Here is a 20612-nt window from a genome sequence, read left to right on the forward strand (position 1 = left end):
GAGGGAAAGAATGAAACCACGAAGAAAACAAAGGGTCAGCGGGGTGTCCAGGATAAGTCATGTTTTCCTCCCTGTCGAAACCGGAGCGACGTGTTTGGCGAAGGCGACCCGTGTCCCTAATCAAACGCGTCGCAGGAAACCCTCCGCCCTCGTTCCCCTTTCCGGGAACTTGTCGGTGGCGCTCTGAGAAAACGGCCTCGCCCCGTGTGTCGCACGGCGGCGCCAGGGTTTCCAGTTTCACGAGTGTTGCCTCGGGACCCGTACAACACAACGCGCCTTCGCGTGTTCGTCGCGGCGCTTGAGCCCCCGAGGTTTGCGCCCGTAGCCGCGACGCGGCGCCACGGTGTCCGGGCGAGAGAGACGCGCGCGGCCAGCGCTCTCCCGGCGAAGCCGCCGACGCTTCTGCGATATTGCGTGCATGCCGAGTGCGGCGGTGGGCGGCCTCTTTGCTTCGGCCGAACGACCAGAGAGCACGGGATGAGAGCGGCAGCCGTGTCGTAGGAATACGATGCGTCGCCCCCGTGGTCGGTCGGCAGCCCCACAACGACATCGAGCGAGGATGCTGGGAGCGCACGCAGTTGCCGTGGATCTCGTATCGCCAGCAAGCAGCCCGATGCAGCGAATGGCGCCGCTCCCAGCATCACACTGTTGCGGTCGCCGGTGGAGCGGCCGCCGCTGAGGGAGCTCTGAGCGCCGGAGCTGACAGGCGACGGACTATGCGTCGACCCGCTCCGAGGAGAGAGCGCCCAGTCGAGACGCCCGCGGCAGTTACTGTTGTTGTTCCGCTGGCGTGGTGCGATGGCGGCGGCTCGCCCGCGGCGGGCCGCCCCGCTTGGTCGTCGTCGCCTCCAACGGGGCACGTCGTAGTCGTCGCACGCCCCGCGCCGGTGGCCCGTGACTCGTGAGACGACGTCGGTGCCACGATGCCCGTTCGCAGGGGGCACGTTGCCCCTCACAACACCTTCATCGACTCCATCATCCGCAAGTTCGACGGCATGAGTAAGTCGGGGGCCAGTCGGTCTTTTCTTCGCAGCGAATATCGAAACACGCGCGACGCCCGTACGAGTGCCTTGCTCCCCTTTTCGTGGAAAGTCTCTCTCCCCATCCCTGAAGCCCCACCGCGGTGTAAAGACGCACGCTGCTGTTTCTTCCGCGAGCGGCCGCCGTGCTCCCCGCTAATCCTTTACACTGCTGCAGGGAACGAGCTCGCCTGCCGCACGCCGTTGAACATGAAGCTCGCGCCTTGCGGCGAGTCCATCCAAATCTCCCGAGGTCATTCGCAGAGCTTCCGTGTGCTTTGACACTTTCAACGCTAGCATTTCGCGTTGTTTTCTGCGGTATACTTTCTAGCTAGTGTAGGCTTCGTTTGCCAACGTTTCTTGTTTTAGGGTGCGAGCCGACGCGTCTAAGGCCGAGCTGGCGCAATCAAAGCCTGTTTCGGAGGACCGGTGTTTCTTCGCCTCCTTGTCAAGAGAGCAGATAATAATAATACCAGCCTTCCCCTCATTTAACACTGCGCGCACGCTCCACGAGGACAACGTAGCAGTTGGCACCGCATATACGAGCCGTCCTTGTGATCTATGTCGTCGTCGGCTGCCTTCATGCATAACGTAGCTGTTTGCACCACTGTTTAGCGAGAAGGCACCGCCTCTAGCACCGCGTTGAAAAAGGGACGCGCGATGTAGTACAACAAAGACACTTGAGGTTAGTTGGTTTCTGTCAGTCATCTGCTGTAAAGTGTGCCAGACGTGCTAGCGTTCTTTTTGTTTTTTTGTCAAGGGATCAAAAATATGTTCAGGAAAACAAAAGATTTGCCACCGCGTTTACGTCAATACCGAAACATTTTTTAGACACTGGTAGCTACAACTTATCTGAAACACGTAACAATAAGTAAAAAAAGTGCTCCGAAGAAACGTGAATTTGAAATACCCTTAACGGTATTACTAAGTCGTCGCAATGTCGGCTTATTGAAGCACACTTTTGAGACAAAAGAATTTTTTATATCGTAGTCATATTTCCAGGCTTCTACACTGTTGTCATTTTCTTGAATTCCGTGACGTCACAATTATTTTCTTTTGCTTATACTGCGAGGTAGGACTGGAGATAAAGCATAAACTATCCCCTTCGTGAGCATTCCATAACATGAACGCCGTTGCACTTAGCTCTCAGCGATCGTGCGACCGGGCATCTTCGTTTCCTAAGATTTTGCAGCCAATAGGGAATATAAATGCACGCTTCACATCGTAGTGCGCATTTAATTTTGCATAACACCAAGCTGCAAGCCTTGCCTCTCTAATAAATTCTTTAACCCCTTCCGAAGGACCTTGAGAACACCGGCAGTTTTATTTTAATCACTGAGGGTGTAATCTAAACGCACGTGCCGCAAGCAAAATTCGACGGCATGCATGGCAGACATAGATAAGCATTTTTCGATTGCGATGCCTCAATAAGACGCCACAGAGCCGCAATCACCAACGCCCGTGTCGACGATGCGTGAAATCAGTCGTGTATAAACATGGCCACTCGCTTATTCGGCACAGCTGCCGCATTTTCACTGCGTAAGTGCATCACTGGAAACATTCTTTATCGATTGATATCAGGAACTTAGCTGTTTAAGTCAACTCTTGGCCTATGAGAGATGAACTAATGCGCAGCTTTAAATTGCGTTCGAACGCCTGTGCGTTTTTTTTTCTTTACTGTGGACTTTTAAGAGCGCGAGTGTTTGGTGTACTTCTGCGGTTCTATGCAGCCGGGAATCGAACCTGCAGCCTCAAACATGAAGGCAAAACTCCGCAACCATATAGCTGCACCTCGGCGAGTAAGCTTTTCAAAAGGAAATAATAATAAATAAAACGAAAATAAAGGAAGTTTTCAGGACTACCGAAAAGTAGGAGCACCGAGACAACTGCGACATCGTCGACGAGGGAACTTAAATGCCGCTTCATGCGAGTCTCACGGTCCTGAATGTCATCAAACTGTTGGAGTCGGTCGAGGGGGAGAGTGGGGGGGGGGGGGGCAGGCTATTGTTGCGGGCAACGAATTGTCTGGGTGGAGCCGCTTCGAAGGCGGGGTTGTAAGACCTGGCGAAATGGGGGCATATTGCACCAAGCAAGCGAATCGATTATACATCCCCGGCACGGAGGAGCCAAACTGCTAAAATCATTTTTTTTTTGTTCTTGCCTCGTGCGTTTTTCTTTGTACCGTTATTTCTCGTTTCTTTCTTTGTCGCCGTCTTTGTACGATTTCGCGGACTTTCCCCCGCTGTGTATGTCATCAATTTCCACAACGGGTGGGAGAGGGCGAGGGGGAAAGGGGACACGTGTTTTTGCGCGAGTCACGTGCTGCGCGTGGGACGTTTGCCCAAAGAAATAAATGGCGGAAGAACTCTCTGAGCGGATTACAGCCTGCGTTCGGCGAATGTTTTTGCGACTACCTTCGGTTTCCGCCCCGTTCTGCCAATGCCTTACAAAGCGCTGCCGCTGAACGAAAGTCAGCGTCGCAAACGGAAAGCCTATTAAGTGCTTTCGTTTCTACCTCTCTATAAAGGTTTAGCGCGAGGAAACACAACCTTTGGAAGTGAGGGAGAGAGTGTGGATCAAGTAATATTGACAGTCGCGAGTGTAGGAAAACATGCCGGAGCTGCGGTACGTTTCATTGTGTGGGTACGTTTCCATCCCACAGATGCATCAGCATTTGGTGGCGGAGTGTGGGCGTTTTTTGCCGAATCTTTCCAGAAAACTGAATCCGAAACGAATTCGCTTCTCGCGTAGTTGATCTGAGAAATAACTTTAGAGCATGAACGAATACAGAATTCTATTCGCAAACGGGTTGCATTTGCTGCCTGAGTAGCGTTGAGGAGTGCGGTGGATTGTAGGCTGTGGTGGAGAAACAAAATTGTGATTCTTCGGGAGTACTTTCTCTGTATTGATGTCAAGCTGATTCTCCGAAGGTTCGCTGTTTATGACTCTTGAGCGCGAGTTTCACGTGTTGACTGTGCTGGAATCAAACGAATGTTGCGCGATTTGCGTACGACTTGTCAAAGCGGCTCGGAAACTAAGAAAAGCCTTACGTATGCTACATGTATGTACAATCTATTTCCTTTTCTTTGTCACATGGCTCAAGTGTAAACGCAACTACAGAGTTAGCACAGTGTTTTGATGCTGTTGTGGTATGTTGCAGTTGTCTAGCCTATATTTACAAAGTATCATAGAGGTAGTTGTAAATCCTTACGTTCTTTATCAGATGTGGCGTTCCTAGCGCGTACAGGTATGAGGATAGTTGAACTAAATTGTTCATCACGTTTTCCTTCTTTTAAGGATTTATACTGCACAACCAAGCGGCTACTGTTTAGAACTTTGAAAACTGCGCTGAGTTATTTTAACGTGTGTATAAATAAGATATTCCAAAACTTAGTGATAATTGAATAGTGACATTTCCATACTAACGCAAATTGTCGTCATGACTTTCTTTGTCATAAAAAGTCATGACTTTCTTGACAAAGAAAGTCATGACTTTTCTTGTCAACCAACATTTGCAGCTAAACATTCGCATGTGGCATCAGAGCGTAACCTTCGTTATGACAATTTGATCGAAATCACGATATATTAGAAGTATGTAATTAATCTGAAACATTTAACGTATGCAATGAGATGACATATTCCTCGCACTAGTTTCACTGCTTAAAGCAATCTTGCACAGAACACGAAGCGATTGGGCTTTCACATTCACACTGATTCGGGCATATCTAGTCAAATCATGGGTAATAATTACCTAAGTGTATGTCATCCTCATCACACGTGCGACATGCTTCAGCAATCACTGTTCTGTGCAGTACACTGCTCGGTGGTTGCGCATGCGATGGTTGGTCCCGATTTAGGAGGGACGCATCCCAGTTTCATGGCTGGTGTACCGTTGCCCCGCGAACCTGCCTGAGGGACGATGTTTTGTCCACCTTTCAGCCGAAAGTCGGCTCGCATTCACACTCTCCAGCCCAGCACCGCACCTCTTTGTTCTACTATACTGTGCATGGCATGACGACAAGGACATGAATTACAGGCCAATCAGCTTGCTCTACATTGTATACAAGCTATTCACAAAGAAACGCTAACAGAAATAAGACATTAGAGTCCAGTCAAGCAATAGAACGAGCGAGATTTAGTACCGGCTACTTAGTAACAGGTGACATTCATACTATCAATAAGGTGAAAGAGAAATGCTCAGAATACACTCAAACACTACACACAGCCCTCATAGATTATGAGAAGACATTTGATTCAGTAGGGATATCAAAAGGCATGCAGACACTGCGGAATCAGGGGTCGACGAAGCATATATAAACATCATGGAAGAAATCTACAGGGAATCAACTACCACCGCAGTGCTCCATAAGGAAAGCGACAGAGTAACAATAAAGAAGGGTGTAAGGCAGGGGGATCCGATCTCCCCAATGCTATTTACCGCGTGCTTTCGGGAGGTTTTCAGAGACCTAGAATGAAAAGAATTGGGAATAAGAGTTAATGAAGGGTATCTTAATAACCTGTGATTCGCCGATGACATAGTCTTGATGAGCAACTCAGGGGACGAATCACTGCTCATGATCACTGAGCTGGACACGGAAAGTGGAACGGTAGATCTGAAAATTAATATGCACCTCGGAATTAATTAATTAAAATTAATTAACAACCTCGGAAGAGAACGGCACTTCGAGATAGGCACCTGTAAAACCTGTAAAAGAGTAAGTCTACTAAGGACAGGTAGTAACCGTGGAGCCGAGCTTCGACATTTAAGTAACTATAAGAATGGGGTGGAGCACTTTCGGCAAGCATTCTCAAATCATGAATGGTGGATTACCTGTATCCTTCAAGAGGAATGTATATAACAGCTTCACCTTGCCGGTACCTAATTGATTGATTTATATGTGGGATTTAACGTCTGAAAACCATCATTTGATTATGAGAAGCGCCGTAGTTGAGAGCTCTGAAAATTTCGACCACCTGGGGTTCTTTAACGCGTGCACCCAAATCTGAGCACACGGGTCTACAGCAATTGCGCCTCCATTAGAAAATGCAGCCGCTGCAGCCGGGATTCAATCCCGCGACCTGCGGGTCAGCTGCCAAGTACCTTAGCCACTAGACCACCACGGTGGGCTTTGCCGGTACTTAACTACGAAGCAGAAACCCGGAGTCTTAGAAAGATGATTCAGCTTAAACTGAGCGTGCCGCAGCGAGCGATTGAAAGGAAAATAATAGGTACAGAGGGGGTCATGGAAGCAACCGCGGTTAAGGATATCATAGTTGAGATCAAGAAGAAGAAATTGACATGGGCCGGGCACGTAGTGCGTAGGCAGGATAATCGCTGCACATTAGGGGTAATTGACTGAATTCTCAGGGAAGGGGAACGCACGAGGGGGAGATGCAAAATTAGGTGGGCTGATGAGATTAAAAAAAGTTCGCAGGTATAACGTGGCAGCAGAAAGCACACGACCGGGTTGGTTTGCGGATTATGAGAGAGGCCTTTGCTCTGTAGTGAACCTAGTCAGGCTGGTGATCATGATGATGATGACTTTGTATGGCTATAGTCTACATTATTCCTCTGTCTTTCTCTCTATATCCCCGTTTCTTGCTTTCCGTTTCTTTGTATCGTTCTCCAGTCCACAGCAATACAATGACTGTTCTGCTAAATGACTGTTTTGCTAGGGTACCTGATGACTGTTCTGCTAGGGTACCTGATATACTAGGGTACTGTTCTATTAGGGTAACTGATAAATGATTGTTCTGCTAGGGTACCTGATATCCGAATGGTTGCGACACTCGCTTTCAGACAGTGGGTATCCAGGTTAGGATCCGCTGCAACTTCGTTACTCCATCATCTCGACTTCGCCGACCAGAGTTTTCTGTTAACGCTCGCCTTCTTCCTCTTTCGTGGCTCCAGGTTTTACTCTCAGGTTTTACTCTCTGTCTATTCACGAGTCTCTAACCTCTTCCCCTAGCGCTCTTCATCAGTCTCCTTCTCTCCGCTCTCTCTCTCTCTCTCTCTCTGATGCCCTCGCTTTCTCTTGCACCTGCTGTACTTGTGCATGGCGCTTTCCCGATTCCTGTGACGCATACATTTCCGAGTTCCTGCATACGATACGAAGTCCAGACTCTGAGCCAAATCAGCTCTTGCGTTAAATGTGTAATTTTCGGTTTGGGCTACATGACATGTCCTTTTCCCCCATTCTGTGACCTCCCCCCCCCCCCCCCGTCCCGCATCGAAATCTGCGAAATAAGGTCACTTCACTAAAACCACCCCACTTTTCTAATCGCGGTGTTTTTGCTTCCCCGCGTTTTACTATCGAACTAAGATATGAAGCGAAAGAAAAAAAAGAGAATGAAAAATTAAGGCACGACCACCTTTCATGTGGTACTACATCATCGCACGTCCATTTTTTTTCTGCGCACTAAGCGATCGAGTACTGTGGTCGCACTGCTCTTTTCCGTCCCTGTTAATTTAGTGCGCTAAGAAAGGGAACACAAATCATCAGCATACCCAGGCATACGCGCTTTCGACATTGCACGGATAGCTTACGCATTGACGTGAGTGTGAATAGTGACAGCAGGACATGGCTCATGTTGGGTTGGTAACGGTGATAATGCGCCGAAATGCTGCTCCCGTCAAGCAAAGCAAAGCGAAGTGATACGCGTGGGGTTGATCTTTTGCGCTGACGTAATCGTAACCACCATGTTTTTGTACTATACCATTGTGACAAGCTTCTTCCTTAGCCTGACGGGCTGTTTAACCATACGCTATATGTCCCATAAACATGCAATCGCAAGCCGCACACATATATACGAAAGTGCCGAGACAAAGTGATATGTTTGTGTCTTCATTCGTGCTGAGGTTTTACAATAATTCAGAAGTTTTTACGTGCTAAAACCACGATATCATTGAGGCACTTCGTAGTGAAAGAAGGAAAAGGAAGGAAGGAAAATAGAGGGAAAAGAACGGCAGGGAGGTTAACCAGCCTATAGGCAGCCGGTTTGCTACCCTGTGCATGGGAGAGGGATGGGGAAGATGAATGAGAGCAGAGAGGGAAGAGAGAAACAGCACATTCGGCAGCACACGCGCGCACACTCAGTCATAGTCCAGTCTTGTCTTTCGCGGTGTGCGACATTGCTGTTACAGTCGCTTGTTCAAGTCGGTGTCGCGTAGGAATTTCAACAGAGCTTTCGTCGCCTTCTGTTGCAATGTATTACTTGACAGAATAGTGTCCACAGACATTTGGCTGTTGTTGATGCGCGCGAAAGCGGACGCCAGTGACTGTCTCTGGATTTCATACAATGGACAGTCACACAGGATGTGGTGTAGCGTCTCTTCGCAATGACAGGCATCGCAGAGAGCGTTGTCGGCCATTCCTATGACGAAGGAGTAAGATTTTGTAAAGTTCTCAAAATTTCGACTATCTGGTGTTCTCTCACGTGCACGGGGAAAACACAGCACACGGTATTCTGCATCGAAATGCCACCGCCGCCGGCTGGATCAAACCCGTGACATAGGGATCTACAGCCGAGCACTGTAAACACTACACCAGCGCGGCGGATGTGCTGAGGTTTTACCCGGCTGTTAAGTACAGGACCTCGCGGGCAGCATCATCGTCAGTGCGTCGTCCCAAAAATACAGTGACGTCATCCTTCCTGAAGACTCCGGTCGGCGCCACAGCGACTCGCCAAGCGCGTGACGTCACATGTGCATTGCAGCATCGGGTGATCCATCCTGTTCATTAAATGGGTGAAGCAATCCGCGGCCGGGGCAACGCTTTCGTGGAATTCATTCTATGTGGGAATGGTAGATCCGCGCATGTTAAGGACGCTGCCAAAAGTACGGAATGTCGAGGAGGTGGCTTGCCAAATACCGCACGGAAGTATACGCTACGGAAGGCAGTGCTTGATTGTTGGAAAAGAGAGAGAGGGGGGGAAATTAAGGAAAGACAGCGATCTTTGCACAGTTTGCTATTCTACGCTAGGGGAAGGATAACACTTGAACTGCGGATTTCTGCAGCTCAATTGACAAACACAAAAGGCAATGTGTGTGAAATGGAAGGAAAACGGATGATGTCCTTACTTTTAGTTCAGCTATAAGAAGTCAAATGGTGATGAAGTAATATTATCTACAGGTGAAATTAATTTTGATTTTTGTACTTTACAGCCGTGTAAAAGTGACCCTAAGAAAAGCGTTCTTAAGTAGCCATTTGTGTAGTCATGAATCCTGCACTTAATGCAGCTCCGCTAACACGAAACCCGAGCAAGTGCTTGGAGCGGGCGACTCAGTTATACCCTGAGCAATCACGCTCTTGCCGAGGCGGTGGCGCCCTCTCTCGCCCGACGTGGGCATCAACCGGGCGTTAAAAAAAAAAAAAACGTTTTCCGCGACTTTAGCTAAATTATTGTGAATAATTCATGGTTATTTCCTATATGCTGTGTTATCTTAGGTCTTTAAGGTTTATTTTGATGTGGTTTTGATTGTTAGCTTTGTTTTAGTCATTAATCATTGCGGAATCATGCGATATGAGGCAGTAGATGAACACGTCCTACCTTTGAAACGCTACGCACTTAAAGTTACAATGATATATGGTTATGAGACCCTTTACCGCAGGTGGAACTTTCCTAATTGCGGGCGTGGTACCTGATATATCATTGACCTACCACTGCGACCGCCCTTGCACACACTTGGAATGTGCTAATCGTTGACTGCTTCCTTCAACGGTGAACCGGACTGTATAAGGCGGATATTTAAAACGGGACAACGCTGCTGGAAGCCTTGGCCGAAGAAGAATGTATAAAATAAAACGGATGGAAATTATTATCAACCACCAAATGAGGTTCCAGCGCTCTATGACTAGTTCCTACGTCAGAACAACGAATGCGCTGCGTAGATGTATCTTTAACGGGCTTCGCATTCAGGCACGGAATGAGCGGCTGCTAAAAGAGAACATCGTGAACGCTGGCGTCCGAACCCGCTAGTCGCCGACCTTGCCAAATATACCAGTCGTTCATGGAGTCGCTGATTAATGAGTGATCCGGAGCAAATACAATTGTGGATGCATTGTCTGCTGTCGCCTGTGCTAGCGAGCACCTCGCAACCGAAAGCGCGTAATAAAATTCATGCCAAGAACTGCTTGTGTAGGCACCTGGTCGCATTGTCTCTGACGTTGCGGGTGAGTGATCAATTCGCAACGAGTATGTTCGAAGGTGCGTGAAAGGTTAGCGGTGAGTATTCCGCGAGGAAAAGACGGAAACAAGTGCGCAGGCTTGGCGGGCACACGTCGACGTGGTCGCGTCTTCTTCTCTGGCCTCTCAGTGCATCGTACTCATTGCCGTATGTGTCTCTCGACAAAAAACAAGACGTGTGTTTAAACAGGTATTACTTGAACCGAGAGTGCTCTGCTACTTGGGAGCTGCACACAGTTTACAGTAATGCGTTTGGAACATATGGCGAACAATTTAAATTGGGTAGACAAGTGATAGCATGACATGTTTTGAACAAAATGTTTACGCATTAGAGTACAATACGCGCTCTACTATGGGAGAGCAGTATAAGCTGTCCCGTAAACGAAACTTGTTGGTTTGTTGGCTTCAGAGTTTTGAAATAGCCTATTCTAGTGTAGTTACTGCCGTATGAACACCGAAATAGACCTCCAACGTGGAGCCTGTGTAAAAAGGCGTGAAAAGCGAAACTTTGAACTAGTTTTTAGGTAAATAACGCGTTCAAGTCATTACACGTTTTGAAAGACGTGCGCCCTTGGTAACTTTTATATTAAACTTGCGCGCTGTCATATTTTAAAGCGAACATGGGGTCCCAAAACCCGTTTCGCCACATTTAGATTTTATAGCAACCATGCTACTATTGTGACATCCAGAAAAAAAAAAATGGCAGCATATCCACGGAGTGAATGATGGAGAGTAGGGCGAAGCATTCGTCCGTCCATTCGTTCCTGCTTACATCCGTCCATGCGTTCGTCTGTGCGACCGTCCATGCGTGCGTCTGTTCGTGCGTCCGTCCCTGCGTTCGTCCATACATCCGCCCCTGCGTCCGTTCATGCGTCCATCCAAGCATGTGTCTGTGTGTCTGTTCGTCCATCTATTCAACACTCCAAGTACCACCATCTCGCATCTTTTCATCATATATTCCCCATAAAGAAGCACCGCCACCCAGCGGACATTCTAAGGACTAAACGAGAGGTTGCCCACGCACACTTTCTTACGGCTTGCACTTCGGGTCTATACATCCCTCCTTTAACCACCTCGAGTTCATGGTATAAACTAGTTCACTGTATTCATGACACTGCGGCCCAACGCTCGCTAAACCTTTCTAAAACCAAGGAGGTTACGCCCAGCGAGTATAACGTAGCAACCTTTTCCTGTCAGATAGTGCTCAATGTACATGCCAATGGCTACTAATAAGGATCGCAGCGTGCGCGTTAACTAAAAATCGAATGCTCCTGTCTCTCATTACTGCTTAGCAGCCATTGGCATGTACATTGAGCACTATATCATATTGTTCAACAACGCACAGAAGAAATCTCTCACCGGTACCACCGGCACCACCTGGGAGGTCAAAATGTTATACTTGTTACACACTACAACGGCTACGAGGGACGAACGGGTGCCGCTATAAGGAGCTTCGCCCCTAAAAATTAACAGCGTATCTACGTAGGGAATGATGTTGAGTGGGCGAAGCTCCGGAGGTTTATTGGTAAAACCGTGAATCTTCCGTGAATCTTTCCATGGACTAATATATATATATATATATATATATATATATATATATATATATATATATATATATATATATATATATATATATATATATATATATATATATATATAAACTTGCCGTGAGCAGAACTTCCTGCTCACGGCAAGTTATTTTTTCATCCACTTTTCTCTATGGGACAGCGCTATCTAGGAAACTAGACGAGAAATGGCGATGACGACATTGAATGCGTACAGCACCACCTATTATATCTTGAGCTAAGTGCAGTTTGCATGCATCTCTGTGGGACATCGCCATCTATTGTATGATAAGGAAGACGCTAATAGGTACGCTGGAAGGACGAGTGATTGCCCAAGACCATAAGAAGCTTCGCCCCTAAGCGGTGAACACAAAACAGAAAATGGACACTACGGGACAGGATGGCAGTAATGGCCATTTTCGATGGAGGCGGAAATGTTGTAGGCCCGTGTACTCAGATTTGGGTGCACATTAAAGAACCCCAGGTGGTCGAAATTTCTGGAGCCCTCCACTACGGCGTCTCTCATAATCATATGGTGGTTTTGGGACGTAAAACCCCACGAATCTAGTAATGGCCATTGCAGCAGTGACAGTTTACAATGGTCAGTGGTAGCCAACATCAAACAGGGCGTGCATAATGAAAGTAAATATGTAGGTTAAAGTCGTTCAAAAATTCTTGTCATCACACTCATAATACCTAAAGGGTAGAAGGCGCCAGGAAAACGTTGAATTCGTAAGCTGATCATACTGGTGCAATTTTTAACACGAAAGTGTTTTTTTATGCTGGGGTCCACCACTTCTCCGCTTGCATATATCTGTCACGGATATGACGTGAAATATATACTAACACATCGCAAAGAAAAAAAAAAAACTTCTGTCGCCGGGCATGCAACCAGCAACCAATCGAACTTCAGCGCGTGGCGCTAACACTGCTCCGCAAAGCGTGTTTTTCCTTTCATGGTATTTAATAAAGTATATGCGTAATAAAGACACAAATGAAGCAAACAAGAGTGCAATGACATGGCGACAATAAGCGCTCAAGCGTTACTAGAAACACCCAATAACTAGCACAGCGTATAGAAGTAGAGCGAGAGCTCTTCACATCGTGTTGTACAAGAAGGGGCGTAAGGCCCAACACCGCACCAAGATGTAGAACTAGTCCAGTCTAAAGTCTAGGTTACAAATGTCCTTGAGGTGAATAGCCATTTGAACGAAGTGTGTGCTCGAAGAAGTGATGGGCTCTGCATTATGTACCTGCAAAGTGTTTCCCGTAAGCTGTGCATACCCACGAAGAAAGACATGTTATGGCACTTCGTTAATTGACGCTGGTTGAACTTAACGTATGAAGTATGGCGAAATTTTTTTGCGGTGCTCGTTGAAGGACATCCCAGAACAGATTTGTGTCTTATAAAGCAATGTTCTGTCGTTCCCGGCACATTACATGGACGGCAGATAACATAAGGATTTATTTTTCTTTTCAGCCATGTGTTTACAGCAATGTTTCAAAGTGGAGGGTGGGAAGTGTTTATGTATAATAATGAAAAGAAGAGAAAAGTGAGCCCCGCAACTGTCTGCACCAGGGTGCGACACCTCAGCAGTAGCTCACAAGGGATGGGGGTGAGGAGGGATTAAAGAGATAGGAATAAAGGTGTAGAGAGAGAGAAAGAGAGATGAGGTAAGCCAGCGAGCGACGACATATCGAGGGGATAGGTGAGATAGGAAAGATGGAAACACGGTCACAGGAGTCCTAGGACGGGGCACCACTTGCGAGAGCTCTTGACGGCGTCAGGTGATGGCGCAGAGCAAGTCCAGTCGGTCAGAGCTATGCTGTCGTCGGAGATCGGCTTCAGGAGATGACGTAGGGCGAGCCCAGTCGGCCAGAGCTACGCTGAAGTCGGAGATCGCGAGGGCACAAGCGGTCGGCACGGAATCCAGCGAGCGAGTCAAAAAGAAAAAAGAAAAAGTGGAGTTTATAGAAGAGTGCGCGATACTGCCTACAGGTATTACACGGAAAAGTGAGTTTCAAGGAACTGAACTGCGAGGTACACTTCCAGCATGAGTCCCCTCGAAAACGGGCGGTCGGAGAAATTGAATGAAACAATTAATTGTCGTAAGCAATAAACAAGTAGAACCTGCAAGAATGAACTGATTCGTGGTCTGCAGATTGCTAACGGCTAGCCATTCATGTATACACCCTATACCGTTTGGCGGTCCTCAGAGCTCCGCAACATTAGCGCGTTTCTGTCACCAGCAACGAGATGGCGCGAAGTACACGCGTTGGGTAAAGCACTCGGCGGTCGTCGCCTCTCGCGTTTCGATGAACACCGCCTCCACGGAGTATACGGTCTCTCCCGCGCACGCACTTATGAGACGCGTAATTCGGGACTGCACGAAGGTGACTCTGCTCGCTGTCACGAGAGGAGCACGCCGCTCACACGCGAATAAGTAAGAATTGTGACAGTTCGCGCTTATCTTGTGTATACTCGCGCGTTCGTTTCGTGCATCTGTTTGGACAGCGTGTCGGGCTGCGACAGTTGCCAGTTCACGCTCGTCTTGTGTACGCGCCTTTCACGCGTGCTCTCTGCTTTAAGGCACGCGCAGTGTGAGTTTCGAGCAGCTTAACGTTCTTCGGGTGACTTTGTTGCTGTGGCATTCGTTCCTTCGTCCTTGTGGCGAAACGACGCACTCTAGACGCTCAACTACCTCTGAGAAGACCATGGTTTCACATTCGTGTTATACCGACTCCTAGATAGAGGGATCAGCCACGCTTTTTGGCCAAGACTCGGCTAACGCTGGGTGGAGTTAGTGTGCAGTTTCAAGTATAGATAAAAAACAAAACAAAAGCTCACAGCTTGACTAAAAATTCGCCTAAGACGAATTGAAGGCGGCCATCTCTTTCTTCAAACACTGATGTACTGATCCTCTCACGCCAACATCCGAAAGCTTTCCGCTCCGAACGTGGTTTCGCAATGCATTCGGTATTGGACTTAGCCACGATGTCACGTGACGTGAAGTTGATGATGTCACGATCATTCTAGAGTGAGAGCGTGGCGATCTCACAAACTTTGACGATGTGTGACGATGTCATGACGACATCGCATCAAGGCGTTGATCGATCACATGATCACGATTTTTTAGCATCAGTTGCGCTAACGCCGCGGATATGGTCCCTTTTCGCGTTTGATGAGGCGTTCAAAGCTGTGGCCTCAGTAATGACAACCCTGTTTACTATATCGCATGTGAAATCACTTAGGATTCGGCCGGTGTACCGTAGACGTGCATTTCTTGTTTGTACGCCAGGGATGTGATGTTCGTTTATCGCTGGCTGAGCGCACGTGAGATGCGGGCCCCGCATAGCAAGCCGCTGACGTCTGCTACCGAGCGCTCGTCGAAGCTGGCAGATAGGAAGGACGCTCACGTACGAGCGTCACACTCGGTTGCCGTGAGATGCAGCACGCGAGGCGCATGGGAGTGGTAAATAATATTGGAGCCGGGGAGATATCGGAACGAAATCAATATTGAAGGGCAGCGTTTAGGTAAAAGAGCTCATGTTCTCGGGCGCTGCCAACAGAAAAACGAAAGCCTAAGATCCTTTCTCTCTCTTTCTTTTTTTCACTTCAAGACCCGATTTGAATTCGTGAGTCTAAAAGGTCAAGGTGAAGTGTAACTACTGAACATTTGCTAATTTTTGTTTCGTGACAAAGCAGCTCCAAGCCACGCGAAGCCGAAAGTGCGAAGGATTAGACGAATCCGTGCACTATACCACCATTCTCAAGCTCGCTTAAGCGCCGTGTGCTGTAGCTCCCATAGACACTAGCGCGCCACACTTATCTCTCGTGCATTTATAGGAAACTGTATGTTTGAAATAATGAAAGAGAGGAATCTACGAAGGCACCACGAAGTCATTATGTCATAACGACTGACAAACATACAAGAACACTATCGCTTTCGCAGTCGCATTCTGTTCTATTCCTTGCTATCAAGTAAACGTATGGAATAGAATAGAAAAAAAACTTTATTTAATAATGCCCTGCAGGACGCGCTTAGAGCGTAGTGGGCGTATCCCGCATTGAAACCGGCAGGGAATACCTGGCGGCCGTTACGTGGGCTTGCTGGATGGCCCCGTTGATGGTCAGCGAGAAGTGAGCTTCTGAGGAACTTCTGCAACTATAGTCTGTGGCAGAGTCGGGATTAGCGTTTCTACACTGCCAGAGCACGTGTTCTAGTGTCGTCGTGTGTCCGCGCGATGGCCACCGGAATATAGAAAACTTGGCGGCAACGCCTCAAAATCGACTCGCGTTGAAGCCAGTGTGGGGATTAGTGCCCGAGAACTTAGCTTTTTTTGTGAGTGGGCGGATGTCCAACTTTTAAGTGAAGTGTTTCTCAGTGTCAAAGGACTTTGTGATTCTTACGAGATGACAAAAGACCTCCGGGAATTGCGAAAAGAAGAAGAAGAACAACAAAAAATGTCGCCCTTGATGCAGAAGCTAGCGGAGCTTATTTCCGACTACATGCTATGTTTCTTAATTCACCCAAGGAGTCTAGCCGGAAAAACTCATTGGGTCCCGCTATAGAATCTCTGAAGATTGCCGCGAGTATGGTGGAGCTCGCGTGCCCCGCGGGCGTGATTACGTCCCGCGCTTTATATAGGGGCGGCGCGTCTTAACTAGCAGCGCTTTTAAAATCTCGCTCTCTCTTAACAAACCGAGGCGGTCTGTTTTCACCCGCTCGGTGAGCGCAGAAAAAGCGAAATCGATTCTCGGGCGAGCTCACTTGCTGTTTTTTTTTTTTCCTTTTCGCATCTCGCGGAAACGGAAGCTTCCGATGCGGCGCAGCAGCGGCCGCCATGGATGGCGTCACTTTAGCGAGAGCATTTGCATCGCCCCCATAAGACGTATATACTTTAGCGTCTAGAGCATTTTCATCGCCCGTATAAGACGTATATATACTTTAGCGTCTAGAGCATTTTCATCGCCCCCATAAGACGTATATATACTTTACCGTCTAGAGCATTTTCATCGCCCGTATAAGACGTATATATACTTTAGCGTCTAGAGCATTTGCATCGCCCCCATAAGACGTATATACACAGTCGCGCTCGCGCTCGTGGGGCTCATCTGCAAGTCGAGCGGACGCAGGGAATAGTCCTGTGCGACAAAACCCGCACCGCTGCTCGTCTTCTCAGTGCAGTGCGGCTCGCGTCGGGCGACGGTTTTGTAGCTCACGTAGCTGGAAGGCGTGTTTCTATACTGGCCCCAGTAACATTCAGCCGCGTATCTGGCACGTCCTGCTGCCCACTCTATAGGGCAGATAGACCTCATCGATCGGTGGCACCGTCCCGTCCCGGACCATGCCACAAGCGACGGTGGCGCATGGGTGGCGTGGGGCGCCCCGTTTTGGCCCACAGCCGTTGCACTTTCTCAACGGGGGTTACTCGACCCGCGCAATCGAAACAGATCGAACGGCCTCTTTCCTATTCATCGTGCTGTGTGTCTGACTGCAGGTGTATACAAGGCATGTGCGTCGGATGCGTGCGTCTACGGGGCCCGTTGGTCGTTGCCAACGCGGCGAACATGCAGGCGATATCGTTACCGTAGCGGCACAAGTTTGCGTCGGTTGCGCGAACGTCCCGCCATCCGATAACGCGAATAGTGGTGGGTTAATTAGTTATGCTTTCGTGCTTTGCGGGTTATGTAATGCAGGCTGTGCAGTTAGTGCAGGAAACGGTATGCTCGCGCGCCAGGTAGCCGATGCTGCGATATGTACCGCTCGCTATACCGGTAGTGCACTTCAGCGACTGCAGCGTGCCTTTCCAAAATAGGCTTTGCTGCCGTTCACGATAAAAGTGCGTGTTATGTGTAGTACACTGTTGGGGTTAACGTGACGAATTTAGAGTTAGGCCCCGTGCTGTGCGTGTCCTTACTCGTGTTTGCATTGTACTCGCGCTGGCTCATTCGTATGATGCAGCATGGAGCGATAGACAAAGATATTAGACGCGAGGTGTAGGTAACCATATAGCAGCACTCTTAAACGCTAGTCCACAAAAGTAAGTGTCTGTCTTGGACTTAGTGGGAACCACACTTTAGTGGATTAGGGAACAAACGAGGGTTAATGGTATCGTAGTTGAAATCAAGAAGAAGAAATGGACATGGGCCGGGCATGTAGCGCGTGTACAGGATAACCGCTGGTCATTAAAGGTAACTAACTGGATTCCCAGAGAAGGCAAACGGATTAGGGGGAGACAGAAGTTTGCGGGTATAAATTGGCAGCAGCAAGCACAGGACCGAGTTAACTGGCGGAACATGGGAGAGGCCTTTGTCCTGCAGTGGACGTAGTCAGGCTGCTGCTGCTGCTGCTGCTGCTGCTGCTGCTGCTGCTGATGATGATGATAATAAATAAATGTGGTCCCATCATGTAGAAGGTATTTGATTTGCACCTAAGGACAACAACGGTATACCGAACGATGCACGGCACCTACACGATTCGCGCTGCAATACGGTTCTCCGCGTATACCTATTTTTCGATGTTTGGAAGCGTAGCAAGCATTGTTCCATCCACATGGGTTCGCGCTCGCGTGACCTGAAAGCATTTGTGAATACAACAGCTACGGCTTCATTTTCTCGCTGTACCTGTACGCCAAATTACACAGCGAATGCATGCTCCTCGCCGGAACGAGCACATTCTCTTTTAGATATTGCGTGACCAGGTGCGTGTACAGCCTTTGCAAACGGCTGGGTCCAGCCTTCAGCAAGGCGTAGTGGTAAAAAAAAAGCGCAAGGTATATATATATATATATATATATATATATATATATATATATATATATATATATATATATATATATATATATATATATATATATATATATATATATATATATATATATATATATTGTATGTCGATGATATTTGCGAAAAGGTAGTGCACGAGAACGTGCTGCCCATACCCGCCTTTGCTGTTTCATTTTTGTCAATCGGCAATGAGCCTCGTATTGTCACGCTCTTGACAACGCTTGACAACGCTTGACAACGCTTGTACACAGAACAGCGAAGTTTTCTAGGGTTACAGCAGCGTCAGAACGCACAGCCTTGTGGAAAAAAAAAAGATGTAATTGTTTCGGCAAAAGGTCGAAGCAATGAATGCGATAGCAACAGATCAGACCTATACGAGGTAAGGCTAATATATTTAGGACACATGTGACATGTATGGGACACGGTCGAATGTGCGTTGAGCTGCAGCTCGTTTTCCACGTGCAGCAGCGCGTTCTTCCTGCGTCTGAGCACGTATGCGAGCTCGCCTTGCTTCAGCGTGACTATATAGCATTCCGTTGGAGCTGTTCCGCAGGTGTTCGTACAACACGCGGAGGCACTACAAGGCCTGAACTACATGCAGCAAATTCGCCTTCGTTTCCTTCCTTTGCGCCCACCGACGGCGACGATACCGGTAATAGCGAAAAGGACAGTTCCAATGCACTTCACCAAAGCGTCCAACTTAGATTGTCCCAGACGTAGCAGTGTGGGCGCCGACGCCGGAAGCAGCTGGATGGTGGGAGATGATGATGATGATTATGATGATGATGATGATATTTCCCGGAAGATTGGCACTACCCACCACGGGGGATCGACCACGAGGCGAGTGGCGGTAGAACTATAGTGAAAGCTTGCTTGCTTGTTTCTTGATATATGACTACCACCTACCACGGGAGATTGGCTAGTTCCACCGAAAGAGGGAACTAAGCTGTCTCATTGTTCATGCTGCATTACAAGCGAGACGTGCAAGATTTGTTCAAGAATTTTTCTTTTAAGTTCATTGACGGCACCCCGGTGGCAAATAGTATATAGCTCAGCGTTAGTGAGATAGCATGAGCGGTGCGGCCTTGTTGGTTAACGCAGCGTGCTGAGGAGCAAAGCGTCGCTGGATCGAATCCCCGGTCGAGTACCTTAGAATTTTAGGGGCGAAGCTCCTTAGGCCACGGGTCGTTCCCTCCGTTGTGGTATAATAGTAGTACGTAGCCACCTACAGTTTATGAGTTGCTCAATAAAGTGTGTATATTTCTTTGGGGATAATATAACTAGATGGCGTTAGTGGTTTTCACAGCATATCGAGGGAATGAATGACGATGAGTGGGGCGAAGCGTCCGTCCGTCCCGATAGACGGACAGGTGGACGCATGCTCATCCCCACTCATCATCATTCACTCCGTGGATGTGCTGTGATTTTTTTTCTTCTGAGCTATTTTTGTGGCTTTTGCACACACACACACACACACACACACACACACACACACACACACGCACACACACACACACACACACACACACACATATATATATATATATATATATATATATATATATATATATATATAACCGGGACATGACGTCGTCAAAGTCAGCCGAGAGTGGCATGTCATTGCTATCGCAATAAAAAAAAAATGTCGGCCCCGTATCTGCATGTCACACCGCAAATGTCGTCGAACTGGAGAGATTAACAAAAACGTTTATTTGATGTTCTGCGCAAGAAAATCGGTGAATGGTATTCTGGAGGCGCTGCGTTAGAGTGCCTCGAGCGTGCAGCGGAGGCGAACGAGCGCATCAAGTCACGTCACCCGTGAGACATGAGCGCTATCTGGCAGTTGTCCTGGAAAACGGGGCACGCGCCGTGCGCGCTCGGCTCTGAGGCGATAAGGTGTAGAACGCAATGCGACGGGTAGGTGCCACCACCGTGTCGTCTTAGCAAAGCCTTCGAAACACTTGCCGTTTCGTGCAAGCGTTGAATGGCTAGCGCAGTGTTATAAAGGCTACGATCCCTAAAGGTACTTATGTAGGCGTTTTCTAGTAAAAA

General features: G+C 48.1%; 1 protein-coding gene across 2 annotated transcripts in view; it reads left to right on the plus strand.

Annotated features, from left to right (window-relative positions):
- The first annotated feature begins 228 nt into the window (after window positions 1–228).
- The window catches only part of sei (potassium voltage-gated channel seizure), a 298945-nt gene continuing 278561 nt past the window's right edge, over window positions 229–20612 (plus strand). The window contains exon 1 of one of the 2 annotated variants that reach the window (XM_075895172.1): window positions 229–999. In XM_075895172.1, the coding sequence (XP_075751287.1) occupies window positions 924–999 (76 nt within the window). In that variant the 5' untranslated portion in view covers window positions 229–923. The remainder of the gene's footprint in view (window positions 1000–20612) is intronic. The other variant, XM_075895175.1, reaches the window with a different exon arrangement.

This window comes from Rhipicephalus microplus, chromosome 1 (genome assembly GCF_043290135.1).
Source record: "Rhipicephalus microplus isolate Deutch F79 chromosome 1, USDA_Rmic, whole genome shotgun sequence".
Classification (NCBI taxonomy): Eukaryota; Metazoa; Arthropoda; class Arachnida; order Ixodida; family Ixodidae; genus Rhipicephalus; species Rhipicephalus microplus.